At 49.3% G+C, this 13,836-nt stretch overlaps 9 protein-coding genes across 9 annotated transcripts; 4 read left to right on the top strand and 5 right to left on the bottom strand.

Moving 5' to 3' along the window:
* Positions 1-486: 486 nt before the first annotated feature.
* K444DRAFT_491131 (uncharacterized protein) lies at positions 487-1,037 on the bottom strand (the record flags this gene model as incomplete). Its single annotated transcript, XM_024873203.1, has 2 exons — positions 487-520; positions 571-1,037. Coding segments are annotated over 2 exons (501 nt in total), but the record flags the coding sequence as incomplete, so codon positions are not given.
* Positions 1,038-1,543: 506 nt separating this feature from the next.
* K444DRAFT_473026 (uncharacterized protein) lies at positions 1,544-2,431 on the top strand (the record flags this gene model as incomplete). Its single annotated transcript, XM_024872899.1, has 1 exon — positions 1,544-2,431. A coding segment is annotated over one exon (888 nt), but the record flags the coding sequence as incomplete, so codon positions are not given.
* Positions 2,432-3,331: 900 nt separating this feature from the next.
* K444DRAFT_517458 (uncharacterized protein) lies at positions 3,332-7,208 on the bottom strand (the record flags this gene model as incomplete). The annotated part of the gene is made up of 3 exons (XM_024873775.1): positions 3,332-3,376; positions 3,425-6,941; positions 7,000-7,208. The coding sequence occupies 3 exons, from the start codon at positions 7,206-7,208 to the stop codon at positions 3,332-3,334; spliced, it is 3,771 nt and encodes a 1,256-aa protein (XP_024742807.1).
* Positions 7,209-7,502: 294 nt separating this feature from the next.
* On the top strand, positions 7,503-8,178 carry K444DRAFT_156195 (nuclear cap-binding protein). Its single transcript, XM_024870638.1, has 3 exons — positions 7,503-7,637; positions 7,690-7,888; positions 7,955-8,178. The coding sequence occupies exons 1-3, from the start codon at positions 7,516-7,518 to the stop codon at positions 8,090-8,092; spliced, it is 459 nt and encodes a 152-aa protein (XP_024742806.1). The 5' UTR covers positions 7,503-7,515; the 3' UTR covers positions 8,093-8,178.
* A 192-nt stretch (positions 8,179-8,370) lies between these two features.
* K444DRAFT_518267 (uncharacterized protein) lies at positions 8,371-8,837 on the bottom strand (the record flags this gene model as incomplete). Its single annotated transcript, XM_024873849.1, has 3 exons — positions 8,371-8,474; positions 8,524-8,596; positions 8,784-8,837. The coding sequence occupies 3 exons, from the start codon at positions 8,835-8,837 to the stop codon at positions 8,371-8,373; spliced, it is 231 nt and encodes a 76-aa protein (XP_024742805.1).
* A 57-nt stretch (positions 8,838-8,894) lies between these two features.
* K444DRAFT_607313 (putative cytochrome c oxidase subunit 6B) lies at positions 8,895-9,742 on the top strand (the record flags this gene model as incomplete). Its single annotated transcript, XM_024879156.1, has 4 exons — positions 8,895-9,117; positions 9,237-9,347; positions 9,399-9,462; positions 9,517-9,742. Coding segments are annotated over 3 exons (210 nt in total), but the record flags the coding sequence as incomplete, so codon positions are not given.
* On the bottom strand, positions 9,285-11,709 carry K444DRAFT_607312 (Zn-dependent exopeptidase). The gene is made up of 9 exons (XM_024879155.1): positions 11,391-11,709; positions 11,155-11,273; positions 11,028-11,101; positions 10,464-10,984; positions 9,985-10,341; positions 9,905-9,937; positions 9,518-9,856; positions 9,399-9,463; positions 9,285-9,347 (listed from the first exon to the last, which is right to left on the bottom strand). The coding sequence occupies exons 1-7, from the start codon at positions 11,582-11,584 to the stop codon at positions 9,718-9,720; spliced, it is 1,437 nt and encodes a 478-aa protein (XP_024742803.1). The 5' UTR covers positions 11,585-11,709; the 3' UTR covers positions 9,285-9,347; positions 9,399-9,463; positions 9,518-9,717.
* A 334-nt stretch (positions 11,710-12,043) lies between these two features.
* On the top strand, positions 12,044-12,562 carry K444DRAFT_156192 (uncharacterized protein). The gene is made up of 2 exons (XM_024870637.1): positions 12,044-12,150; positions 12,265-12,562. Exon 2 carries the CDS (start codon positions 12,278-12,280, stop codon positions 12,503-12,505), a length of 228 nt encoding a protein of 75 aa, XP_024742802.1. The 5' UTR covers positions 12,044-12,150; positions 12,265-12,277; the 3' UTR covers positions 12,506-12,562.
* A 46-nt stretch (positions 12,563-12,608) lies between these two features.
* On the bottom strand, positions 12,609-13,326 carry K444DRAFT_156183 (uncharacterized protein). Its single transcript, XM_024870636.1, has one exon. It carries the CDS (start codon positions 13,145-13,147, stop codon positions 12,713-12,715), a length of 435 nt encoding a protein of 144 aa, XP_024742801.1. The 5' UTR covers positions 13,148-13,326; the 3' UTR covers positions 12,609-12,712.
* Between the last annotated feature and the right edge of the window lie 510 nt (positions 13,327-13,836).

The following is a 13,836-nucleotide window of genomic DNA, read 5'->3' as shown; positions in this document are numbered from 1 at the left end:
TTTGGTGATGGTGTCTGCCCTTCGGTTGTCATACACCCCGCGTGGAGAATTTGTTTGCATCATGAGAACTCGTTGACCGTGGCTGTTTTTAAAGCGGAAGATATAGCGACCAACGCTTGGTTGGGATTTTGCGGTATTTTGGAGAGAACTCCACATCTCGGTCAATCAGAGGTTAGTAGTGTATGCACATAGAATTCTCTTCATAGCCGTGTGATCCTCTTTGACCACCAGGTGATTCAGGTGTGGGTGTGAGTATTAGGATGGAAATCCGATTATCACAGCAAGACCTGGAAAACTCATGGAAGAAGCTCGATATGCTATCTGACAGTTTTGAAGTGTCAACTTCCACCTTCGACCTATGCACCCCCGGCGATTGCTATCACTCGACCAAACGCGCTAATGTTCAGCCCAACCATTCAAGAACATGTAAGGTATTTCTGTCGGATGCACGAGCAAGCAGAACAAAATGCCAAACTAAGAAGGAGGAGGAGCTCCTCGACCACGTCCGACTCCACCACGGCTGTTGATTATGTTAGCTGTGTTCATATATGCAAATCAGAGTAGACTCACAATTGAGGAGCAAACTCTCCAGATGGTGCACCCTCCTTGCCCTCGCCGCCAGCATCACGTCTGCGGTAACCTCCCTCGCGATCACCTCTATCTCTGTCACCACCACGGCCGCCACGTCCACCGAAAGGCTTGCGCTCGCGCTCACCCTCACCACCCATCATGCCGCGAGGCGGAGCGTGGGATCGCTGCTGCTTGATGTGCGTAGCAGGGACGATCTCAGCGGGAAGGTGAAGCCATTCGCGGAGGTAGTCGAGACCCTCTGGAGTGAGAGTGTAGTAGTAGTATTGCCACGAGAATTGAGTCTTGACGTAGCCGCGGGAAGTGAGGGATTGGCAGGCCTTGACGACATAGAGGTTCTTGGTGTCAATGTCGTTGTGCTTTGGGAGGTTGTAGTCCTTCTTTGCCACGAGCACACCCTCACGGAAGAGGTACTCGTGAATCTTTTTTCGGTCTGCCTTGGGAATAAGCCTGATGATGATTAGCAATGGCTCTCCCACTCAGCACATTGTTTCCTTACATCTTGGCGGTTGGTCGTGGGTACTTTGATTTGTACTGGCCGTGATGGAAGTTCGCGATCAACTTTTGAATTTTGACGAATTCTCTGTGGGAGCGCATCAGAACCGAGATGTCGCAGCGGCGCTAAATTAGAATGGTTCGCCAGCCAAACGCCCACACCACTCAATCGCTCAAACCTGAATTTGGCCACGACAGCATTATAATTTCGAAATACTAACGTTGGAATCGGACTCTTTGGGGCATTTTCTATGCTCTGAGAAGTTTTGAGAATTTTCTCAGCACTATGAAAATTTCATAAATTTTTGGTGTTCCGACAGGGGTATAAGTGGCGATTGAGTGGTTTCAGCGTTGGCTGACCCTTCTGTCGATTTCCTGACTACCTTGATCCATTTGCGCAACACCTCATACCACAACCAACATTCGAAACGTATTTGCAAAGTCCAGTATGGCTTCACCAACCGTCAACGTTCTTTTGACGTCCTTCCCAGGATTGAACCTCCCCTCCACTCTTTCCCTCCCCCTCTCCGCCGATACGCCAATCTCGCAACTTCAAGATCGCATTTATGAACGCCTCCCAGCACACAACAGCCGCCTCATCCTCACAACCATCTCGAACAAGCAGCTGCCACGGACATCATCTGATCCTATCTCCAAGTTACTCTCTAGTCCTCAGGATGACTTCCTCTCACTTCGGCTCGCCCTACCAATGTGTGGTGGTAAGGGTGGATTCGGCTCCCAACTACGAGCAGCAGGTGGTCGCATGTCCTCAAAACGGAAGCGGAATCAAGGCGAAGACAACGGATCAAGCCGAAACCTGGACGGACGTCGGTTGCGAACAGTAAATGAAGCAAAAGCATTAGCAGAGTATTTGGCAATCAAACCGGAGATGGCAAAGAAGGAAAAAGAGGAGAGACGGAAGCGATGGGAACAAGTTGTTGAACTCGCCGAACGGAGGGAAGAGGAGATCAGATCTGGCAACAAGGGCAAGGTCGATGGAAAATGGGTTGAGGATAAGGAGGAGGCCAACGAGAGAACTCGTGAAGCCGTACTGGCTGCTATGAAGTCGGGCGATTACAAGGACAATCTCCTGGGAACGTCGCACGGCAGTGGTTCGGGATCTGGTAACTCGGGAAGTGACGATGAGGCGATGGCTGGCACGAGCTCGAAGGATACAACTCCGCCCTCGGAATCGGAAGCTAAAGCCAAAACGAGGACTTTCTTTGGATTCGATGATGACGATGAGTTTATGAGCAGTGACGATGATGAGAAAGCTGAGGAGAAGGAAGAGGATGTAGAGGAAGTGGAGGAAGTGGAGGAAATTGAGGAGGATGAGGTTGAGGTTGAGAAAGTGGTTCCCAAAGGGCCAAAATCCCAGTCGGCACACGTGAAGGGAAAAGGCAAAGCCAAGATACCCCGTGTACCCAAAGCCCAGCCTGACAAGTTGAGGGGCAGGCGAAAAGCGAGTACCTAAATGATTCAGTTCTACGGAGCACTTTCGAAATCTTTTTTCTCAGCAAGCGTGGCGTTAAGGGCGTGGCATGGAGTGAACTGGGGCTGGTCTAGCGGTCAGTAGGTCTGAAAAACATCAATCGCATTAAGAGCACAAATCTTCAATTGTACCAAGCTCAATGTGTAACAGATGAAGTGACAGCCGCAGTGTTCTCAGTGGTCTGGAACAGTTGTCAAAATGAAACTCATTGCGCATCCTAACGATTCCCTCCCCCAACGCCCAGCCCCAATCCCCCTCAAATCCCAAACGATCCCTTCCTACGAATCGCTTTGCTCACATTTTAGCTACCTTAAAATAGGGGTGTCTGGACAATCGGGTTGGTGAAATGACAGTAATGGAAGATATGCAAATATGGTTGGAAAGTTCAAGGAGTAGATGCATTTGTGGTCACTTATCGTTCCTCCTGCCCCGATGATATCACAAGTAATCAGCATAGCATTGGACGGATACAGTGCCATAATATGAGGTAAAGAGAAATGGAGGCTTACTTTGGTAGCTTCAAAGAACGATGAAGTTGCGGAAGAATTTGTCTGACTGTTGGTACGAAAGATGCAGTTTTAGCCACCAGGAAGATCAGAAGACTAGACAACATTATCATTCATCTAGAGAGGATGGGACACTGGAGAGCATCGTTTCTTGCAAAGACTTTCATTGTTTTTACATATGCTTTCCGTTGCGATTTCATGTCACGCTCTAATATCCCTTCCATCATCTCTTGTGCTGTCCTCGCTCTGTCTAAGGAGTAGCTTTGCTCATGCTCACTAGTCTTTTTACACCGACCTAGACAACAATTAGTTTTGAACATGAATGTAGGAACAATCCACTCACCATCCAATTCCCGCATTCATCTGTCTTCTCACGTTGAATATCCACTTGCAATCTCTGGGCAACGTCGTAGTTCTTGGATTGCAGAGCTTCTGCGAGCTCATTGAGTCTCTCAATGGTATCCGGCTTCAGAAGCTCTCCGTTATTTAAATGGTCAAACAGAATATTTAGTCGCTTCTGAGTGTCCTTCACTTGCGGAGCAAAGGAAACAGGGGCCTTGGAAGCAACTCGTTGCATATCATTGCTGAAAATGTCTACCATTCTCTGAGCAGATGCTGGGATGTGAGATCTGTCTCCCGCGGGATGCTTGGCTTTCGGGGGAGCAGCCGCCGCGGCTCTAGGTGGTGGTCCGGTGGGCGGTCGAGATCCTTGAGGTGGTCCTTGGGGTGGCCCTTGAGAAGCAGGTGGAGGCCCTTGATTTTGGAAAGGGCCTGGTGGAGGCTGACTAGCTTCATACGGAGACTGGGAGGGCGCATATGGGTTTGCGGGGGGTGGAGGTCGATTTCCGCCCTGTGGAGGTGGTGCAATTGACGATTGTGGCCCGGGTGATTGGGAATATTGTTGCGCGGCTGGTGCAGGAGCGTATCTGTTTGAAGGTAGTTGCCCTGCTGGCGGAGCATTATATGGTGATTGGCCTCTAGGAATCGTTGGTGGCGGTGCAGGTTGTCCGAAAGTCTGCCCTGGGGATCTAACAGTAGGAGAGTATTGGTTTGCGGCTGAAGAAGATGGCCGACCAGGTTGTTGGAAAGAGTGCGGGGGTCCGCCTGCCAGTGGTGAGGTCATGCGAGGTGGAGCGGGACCCTTTGGTGGCGGGGGAGGTGGTGTTGGTGTTGCTCTTTGACCATATGCAGGCATTGGCGGAGGCATGGAAAGATTTTGCTGATTGGGAAAAGGAGACGTGATGGGAGCCGCTGAAGGAGTGCTTCTGCGGGCAATCTTGGGCTGGGTCACCATCGGAGTATCGTTCCATTGCCCAGCATCCTTTGCACGTGGCGGCGGCGGCGGCGGCGCAGATGGGGTTGGGTTCCGAGGGGGTGCCCCGAACGATGGAGGTGTCCCATAGGCTCCAGAAGGAGCACCATAACCTGCTCCATACCCTGCACCATAGCTGGTTTGCTGCTGTGGCGGCTGGTAGCCTTGTGGTTGCTGTGGAGCATAAGAATTGGCAGAAGGCGCGTAAGGATTTGTGGCAGGTGTAGAGGCTGCTGGTGGTGCATAAGTGTTGGAAGCTGGTCGTTTAGGGTTGGCAACTGATGTTCCTAATGGATTAGACTGGTACCCAACGGCTGGCTGGGCGCGCGAAGACGTTCTCGTTGTTGATTGTTGTTGAGCGGCTTGTGGTGCTGGAGCCGCTCTTCTCGAGGCAAGCTTCACTCGGTTCCTTGCAACCTCAGCAGCAGGATACTGAGTTGGCAGGAGATCAAGATATCTCTCGGCAATGGACAAGTGACCGTGAGCGGCAACAATGTCAGCGTATTCCGTGTATCGGTGGTACAGGGGAGCAAGTTTCCAGTCTGAGGTTAAGCTTTTCTCGGTATCCTGGAATTTGGTAACATCTCGGAAAACTGTGACTTTCTCGATGAAGTTCTGTAGTGAACGAGCATGGACCGAGAATGTTGAGTCTCCAGAAAGATCCTCGATTCCTGCTTTCTCAGCCGCTTGCAACTCTGTAATCCAGATTGTGATGACTTTCTCAAGCTTTGATCCCACCAAGTAGCAGAAAGATGCATCTTTGAGGGAACCAGTTTCCATAACTCGGTCTCCCAAAGCCTCACACAGGTCCGGGAACTCGTTCGGGTCGGCGTAAGTGCACAAAGTAGCCATTGCCTCCTTCCAGTTAAAGAGATTGGCATTGTAAACCACATCCCAAAGATTCTTCCCAATCACGGAGGTCAAGAGGCGCAGGTAGTTGGGACCCTCGGTTTTCCTTGATAGGTAGGCTGATTGGGCTTTCTCGAGCAATTCCTTGCCACCACAGTTGGCAATGATCAGAGCATCGGCAATGCGGTCTTCTTTAAGACAAATGGTCATGGCCTTTTCAAATTGACCAAGCATCAAAGCTTTCGTGATCTGCTTCTCAGAGGCAGAGTCCGTCTCGGAGAATAGATCGAATGGATTATCGGTCTTAGCACCTTTGGTCGCTGTAATGTTAGACAAGAAGTCGTCTCCATCAGCACCATCCGCGAACAGGGTAGATAATCGACTATTCTTGGTTGCTGCTCCGTTGGTTCCCTCCGTACTGGCGTCAGCCTTGGATTCATCCAAATCAAGGTCTGTAATGTCATTGGTGGCTTCACCAACAACGTCTGTGAATCCGAGAAACTCTGTAACACGCTTCCGAGGATTCTCAGCAATGAGAGTCTCAATGACCTGCCAATCCGCCTTCTCCTCTTCCGTTTTTGCCTGTGAGATGTGCGTTTGGCAGATACTGTTGATGTCTCCAGCAACAAGAGCTTTCTCAAAGGACTCAGTAGCTGAACCTACATCACTATCGACTGAGAAGTGCGAGATTTGGATTTTGGACGACCTATTCTGTCCGGCTACTGCTGGTAGCAAGCTGAAGCTTACCAGCTTTCCGCCGAATCCAAAAGACGCTCCTGCAGGTCGCTCGAGCCATTTTGGAGCTTTCTTCAGCGAGAATGAGGCCCCTTGTGGTTGGGTTTGTGCTTTTGTAAAGAAATCCTCACCATCCACAGGTCCCTGTACTGGCGTCTGAGTGGCTGTAGAATTGGTGTTCTGCAAAGTCTGTATGGAGATCTTCCCATCGAAAGAAGCGGTTGCAGAGAGCGCGGGGTTATGAGGGTTGAACCGGGTCTGGAAAGTCCAGTTGGTAACTTCAGGAAATTCCCCTAGGCGTTCCCCAGTCTGTGGGTTCCAGAGAAGCGTTCTATTATCCTTCCCACAAGACAACAAGAGGTCACTGTCTTGCTCACACCATGAAAGTGACAATATACCCTGATCATGCCCTTGTAGTGTCCTTTCTGGTGCATTCGAGTTCCGCAGATCCCACAAGAGGATAACTGGTGCTGAATCATCGGGCGTTGCGGTCAACAACTTCGTGGCATTATTAGGATCCCATGCAATGGCTCCCACAGCCTTTCGGTTGTTGTTCAGGGTCAGAGATGCCTTCTTGGTTTTTAAATCCCAGACGGTAACAAATCCCCCACTTCCTCCTGTCGCCAAGATATGGGAAACCTTCCTGTTCCATGCAATGCATTCGAGGTCGTCAGATCGTGCTGCAGCTGTGCCCAATCTGAAAGGCGTTGATATATCGTTGAGGTCATAAATGAAGAGTTCCCCCTTTGCGCCTGCTGTAGCCAGAATATGCGGCTTGATCGGATTGAACTGAAGTGACTTGATCGCGCCTGAGTGTTTCGTTGTCCGTGACATGAATGCATCGTCTGCTCCTTTAATGAGCTTCTCGGCATCCCACAAGTCCAAAGAGCCATTCTCTAAAGCCCCAGCAATTATGCCCCTTGGATGATCTGCGGAGGCAGGACCCCACGCAATATCGTGGAACCTAGGCAGAGAATAAATTAGTTAACATCCTTAACACTTGTATTCATATAGATATATACCTTGAATCTGTGCTTAGGCTTGCAATGGGCTGGAGCTCAACACCTTGCTCGAGGTTGTCCAAACTCAGGTCCCAAAGCTCCAACTTGGTCTCATCAGAGAAGTCTGCATCAACTGCGCCAGCTCTTGTACCAGTTACCACCAAAGGAATCTCCGCTCCAGGCGACCAGGCAAAGGCTGCGGTCCTGGGGATCTCCCGTAACCGCACCATCTTGTTGATGTGTTGTCCTGAAATCCAATGCTCGCTGAAAGAATGCTCACACCTTTTCTACCGCTAGAAAAGGCAACGTGAAGGAGGAATACTGAACGTAAAGGACACGCAACTTGAAAGGAAAAATGCGAAGTCCAGGAGGTCCAGAGAGTATGACGATCTTAGCTGCGTTCCAAGTCGGGTGGACAGATTTAAACATCCCCACGCCTCACGGTTGCAGCCTGCACGTGACGAGGCTACGCGAAAATTATAAAACGTGATATCAACTTTTCAAGTTGCTTCTCAAAGACGCATCGGGATTTGAAAGATGTCGGATCAAGCAAGATGGAAAGCTACTGTGTATGTTGGTGGTCTAGCGCCGATGGTCACCGCCGCAAACCTCGAGGCTGTGTTCCTACCCTTTGGTGAAATTGCAGACGTCTCCATCCCGTACATTTTGAGAGCTGCAGACCAAGTAGGACATTTCTCTAACGTTTCACAGTAAGCCTGAAGGCCCAAACTCTACTGAGCTTCACCGAGGATTTGGGTATGTGGAATTTGAGGACCCAGAAGATACGAAAGATGCCATCGACAACATGGATCAGTCAGAAGTCTTTGGTAGAGTAATCAAAGTTTCAGCTGCGAAGCCTCCAAAGAACGTCAATGAAGGCCTTGGAAGCAAGACTGCATTATGGGAGCAGGTAGATCCATCTGTTCTTTGGTTTTCCATTCTCTTGGCAATACAGCTGCTGACTGTTTGGTGCTAGGAGGGCTGGCTTGCAGAGAATGCTGTGAGTGAGGAGGATAAGTTAGCAACAGAGAGAGCACAAACAGGTGCAAATAGGCCTGATGATCCCATGCAAGGCTTAGAAGGTTTGGATGTTGCTGGGCCCAAGCCAGCATGAAGAAGTTTGGTCCTTCCATTTTCACGATGGGATATGCATGGGTGGCGTTCAGAGAGATAGGGAAATTGCAAGGCGTTTCAAGGAAGGACACCTTATGCTACTGCTCATTTTTCACTATCGCAGGTTGAGTGGTCAAGAAGCTGTGTGTGGATGCCAAACAACAAGAAGCGATTTACGCTGTACACCCGCTCTTGCTTCTCTTGTTCAATCTGCATATTCCAAAACCGCTAATCTCTAGACTAGCAGCGATTTTTAACTTCCCTCGCAGTTCCTCCCCCCTAGTCCTTTCTGTTTTGACGAGAAAGACGGATCTGCTTGTCAACCACCAACTTGCGGGCCATTGAGTACCCGGCAAATCCGACAGCAATTCCCACCACGATTCCTGCGATATATTAATACCCTTCAATGCCGGGAGATAGAAGCCGGTATACCGAGGGGAATCAACTCCGGGGGAATTCTCTTGAGAGTTCGTAGTCGTTGCGAGATAGTGTGAGCTGCGGAGTCCTTGCATCAGCCTCTGTCCATCCTTGACCCCGTCCCGTACGCCCAATTGAACAATCGCTATCTCCGTGCAAGCTTCTGCCTTCTCGAGAGGAATCGTATCACGTACCACTCTGCTCCTCCTTCTGCAAAAGCAAACATCGTCAGTCTCTTAAAGCTTCAATTGAAGGGTCCGTCAACGTACCGGCACAGCCATCATCCGCTTCGTCGGCTGGAACATTCTGAGGGCGATACTTGGCTGCATGGTGATTGTTTTGCCGGTCGAATCCGAGGTCTAATAGCTTCTTCTTTGAAGTTGGAGGGAGCTTCAGGTGGTCTGAGTTTGAGCGGACCTGCGTTGCGCGCTAGTCCGCGGGCTAGCCGAACCCGAACCTCTCGATGAACGACGACCTCACTCCTCTTCCTTCCAATTGAACCTCCACAAGACCCCAGCTTCTCTCCACTCACACTCTCGAAATACAATCGCAACCATGTCTGACGGAGAACGCGAGACCAAGCCCTTCAAGTTCGTCACTGGTAAGCTCCAAGCTCCTGTACTCCCGCCCTCCGGAAGAAAATGGTCTGATTGCTAACTTTTACCGTAGCTGGTAGCTACACTCCTTCCGAGGTCGACTGAATACAATTGACTTTTGGAATTATAGGCTTCGACGCCCGCTTCCCGAACCAGAACCAGACCAAGCATTGCTGGCAAAACTATGTCGATTACCACAAGTGCATCCTAGCCAAGGGCGAGGACTTCGCACCTTGCCGTCAAGTATGTGGAGCTCGTTGGAGCTGAGGGGATACGTTCTGATGGATAATATAGTTCTTCTTGGCTTATCGATCCTTGTGTCCAAGTGCCTGGTGTGAGAGATGGGATGATCAGCGCAGTCAGTAGCTCGTTATTGAACGACCCTTCGCCCCAAACTTACAATACCTTGCAGGCAACGGAACATTTCCCACGAGACTGGATCAGTAGATGCTTTAGGATTGTACTGAGGAAGAATCGGGCGAGGGAGAAAGGGCAGTTTTTGCGAGCATTGTGTCACAAATCGATAGGCGAATTGATAGAGGGGTTCTCTTGAAAGAAGTGCAGATGCTGTTATCTCTAGCATATCTATTTCCAATGGGTGATGTTGTTTCAATTATGCACCTTTCTCTGCTCTCAGCCGGTCGTATCGCAGCATTGCTCCAAGCAAAGTCTGTGCACCATTTCCGCAATCCTCTGGACTACAATATTCAGCCGGGTTGTGGGAGATTCCTTCTCTACATGGTACGAAGATCCTAGGAGGTGTAAGCATACCATTTCATAATTCTTATGTCCATACTTACATCGAGGTCGGGGCGTGTCTAGATGTATAAACGCTAGAAGATATCAGCCAGTGTTTGAACCTGGATCAAGAGCATCTCACCTGTCGTGTCCAGCTCCCGATGTCATTCTTTTGACCTGTGACCCTGCATTCGTTCCCAACATATCCCTAGCACTTGCTTCAACGCACTTAATACAGTCTTCGTGGAACTTGGTTGCTGGAGAATCGGTGTCGAATTGCCACTCCACACTACAGCCCCTTCCCTTGGTCCCTTGAGCATTAACGCCACCAATATCCTTTCCACTCGCGATCCGTTGGAAGTCCTCCTTCAACGATTCCTCAAGTTTCGAGACTATGGCGTCTTCCTTCGACCTGATGTCTAACGAAAACTGGACCCAACCGGGGACAGTATTCGTTGATCCAGGCCTCAATGTCAATATTCCCGTGGATGCAAGACATCTAGGTAATGGGGGTGTCAGCAATTGCTCGAATAAGATTGTTCCAGGAGAACTGGGACATTGTCTCGGGAGAAAATCACGAAACAGTCAAAAATAGGGAAGGGGTTCTCCCCCAACACCTACCCATATTCCGTAGCCTTGTTGTGACTATGTAGGATGAGCTTCGCTGCTGCGAGCATAGCATCCGAACGATTCTCAAAATCCGTCGTCCCCGTATGACAATCCTTCCCCTTCACAGTGATAGTGAACCATTTATAAGCCTGAGCACCGTCCACAGCCCCAATCTTCCCACCAGAGCTCTCAAGGATTGGGCCTTGCTCGATATGAAGCTCAAAGTGAGCTCCTATAGGATTTGCTTTGTAGCTTGCTTCAAGAGGACCAAGATATCCAATTTTTTCCAACTCAGACTTTTGCGTTGCTTTGCCTCCTCCAACTTCCACGACATTGTGAGCCTTTTCTAGGGTATAGGCGCCCGCCCAGACGCCAGATGACACCATAGAGATCGGAAAACGCGCCCCTTCCTCGTTCGTCCAGTTTATTACTCCAGTATCGTACTCTGTTTTGATGTCCAGATCGTTCATGGTCTTTAGGACTTCGATACCAGCGTGAACTCCAAGAATTCCATCATATCTCCCTCCGGTAGGCTGAATTTGTCAATAGTTGATCCACGAAAGATCGAATACTTACTTGTGTATCCATATGAGACCCAGCATAAGTTGGTGGCCCTCCCCTCTTTCCCGGCCTGACAGCAAATATGTTTCCTGATTTAGTCTCAGCTTTTGCTCTCAAGACTATACAATGTTAGAGAACTCACCCATAGCATCTATGTTTACATCGCAACCAAGAGATTTGGTCGTCTCCACGAACCAATCTCGCACTTGCTTATCTGCATCACTTAATGTCAAACGTGACATTCCAATGTCTGTTGGTCCACTGAAAGATGTTCAGCATGTAGTACCAATCGTGAAGAGCATCCGATTTATTATTTAGGACGGTTTGGTCCGAAATGTAAGAAATTCCTGGAAAATTTGCAAGAAATTCATCACTTACTCTCCCCATCTCTCCCCTTTTCCCCACTCGCACGTCGAATGAAGATCCTTCCACAACCGCTCCCTATTAATTTTCACAGCAGCCAACTGCTCATCTGACATCTCAGTAGTTCTTACATTTCTCCTCGATGTCATAGAGAACAATCTGCAGGTTGGACTGGGCGAGGGGAATAGGAAGAGGGATTTTGATGCCATGCTTGGCCTGGACCGGCAGAGCAATCGAAGGGCTTGAGAATTCATGACGAGAGATTTCCGCAAAGGGTCGTGAGAGTTACTTCTCGCCCAAGGGCGTGGCTATTAGTGAAATGTAATTTCCGGAGGCTAGGAGTTCATCTTAAGAAGTGTAGCTCGACTTCCCGATTCGTCAAAAGTGGGGTCCATCAGCGAGGCACTTTCATGGCTGAGCTCACAAAGGAGGTAGCACAATCATATTCACTCACTATGCAAACATTGGACAAGCGTCATTGTACCAGAGCCTTTGGGCCACTGAGTCGATGTGCAACATATTACGGCATTTTCGAATTCACACTTAGTCCAAGACTACCAGATGAAATCATCCTCTACTTTAATCGCCGCCATGCCTACTACGGGATCTTTCATGCCAAGTGATGTGTACTTGCTTGGTTTCTTTTACTTGCCCTCCCCGCCGAATTTGCTAACCTTTAAGCAATGTATCATTAAAATGTACAAGCCATCAAATCGCTCTCTCCCGGAATGCAGAGCAAGACGACATCTCCAATCAAATCAATTGAAAGATTAAGGTAAATGCAAAGCCCAGCATATTAAGACCGCAGAAATCAATCAGCAGTCAGCTAGATATCCCCATCTCCCCCTTTAGACTTTTGAATAGCCAAATCCTTTGCTGATCAAGAAAGGCCAACCCCTTAGATGCCACCACCCAAATGCAGAGAAATTTTTATCAAAGCAGGCATGCAAGTCTATGCAGTAACAACATTTCTACCCTTCTTGGCTAATGTGATTTCTGCTGCTGGGACCGAAGTTGGAGTTTGGGGGCAAGGTACCTCACTAAAAATTATCTCTCTCGGCGTGTTCTTTCCCTCCGCCTTCATGAGCGGTTGCAGAACGGCGTCTTCAACATCCATCATACATAAGTGATCTTATCAAAATGTCGACTATAAACCATACCAAAGAAGCTGGAACCGTCTCCCAGTACATACTTGTACTAGCGGCCCCGGCCTCCTCAGACTTCTCTGATGTCCCTCCCCCTTTCAGGTTCGAGGCTGGTCCTCCCCCATAATCAACTGAGAGTATGTTTTCTCGAACTTCTGTGGTTGTGACTAAGTGCCGTGACATAAAGTAAGATCATTTTGGTAGTGGCTCCTCAGAAACACCGTCGAGCCCTCTCCCAACTCTCCAACTCTCCAACTTCTCCTCTCCCTCTCCTCCTCCGAAGGGTTTCAGCCCCCGCCCTTTAGCTCCGGCTACGAAGCGCCCTACGGGGCAAAGTAATCTTGGTGGTGTGAGGGGGTGTGGTGTGAGGGGGTGTGGTGTGAGGGGGTGTTGGTGGGAGAGATGAACGAGGAGGATTGGGAGGAAGTGAAAAAGGAAGGGATGGGTGCGGCGCAGAAGGAGATTGCGGCACGGATAGTCAAGGTGATGTTGGACAAGAAAACAAGGAAGGCGGACAAGCAGAGAGAGAGGCAGACGGCCGCGAAATTGAAGAAGAAGGGAGGAATGGGGGCCGTCGATTTGGAGGAAGAGGAAGAGGGAGATGAGGATATGGGAGAGAAGCCGCATAAGGGGCTTAAAAGAAAGGCTCAGACGCGGGAGCAGAATTTGAAAAAGGGCAAAGTAGCTAGAAAGTGATACTCTTACGATGATATGTCTTACACATTCTTGAAATATGGGTAATCTTCAAACGTAGATGCCACATTCTATTCATAGAAAAGATCATCGAGGAGCAACCTCGTATTAATTAGAAATTCTGCATGATCTCACGATTCATTATACTTGTGACTTGACAAGATTTTGTAGACGAAGGAGGGCTAGCCGTTCAGGAAATGGTTCCACGTTTTGGGGTGCTAGGGTGTCTAGGTGTTACTTGTATGCGCGAGCGAAGCGAGGCGGCCCAAACAGAGTGAGGATCAGCCGACGAGTAATCATTTGCTCCTTTCCCACTCAAGATAATCACAAGGGTGTTAAGATTGGGCCAATCCGGGAATGATCCAACCACCAGGAGCCTGCCCTCAGGGGGTCGCGTGTGCTTTGCCGTTCAGCATGATCTCAACGACCGGGTAGACAACCATTCCAAACTCGAGACCACAGCACTGTACAGGTTCCTTACAGTTATACAGCAGAACCTTGATATAACGATCCTCGATTTAGCGATATCCTTGACAGTGCGATACAGCCGTGAGGTCCCACTGTTTTTTGGCCCTAGGCTTACGATATACCCCCCATAACGATTATCGTAAGGATTTATGGTC

Source organism: Hyaloscypha bicolor (assembly GCF_002865645.1).
Source record: "Hyaloscypha bicolor E unplaced genomic scaffold K444scaffold_15, whole genome shotgun sequence".
Lineage (NCBI taxonomy): Eukaryota > Fungi > Ascomycota > Leotiomycetes > Helotiales > Hyaloscyphaceae > Hyaloscypha > Hyaloscypha bicolor.
This window is presented reverse-complemented; position numbering and strand designations above follow the sequence as displayed.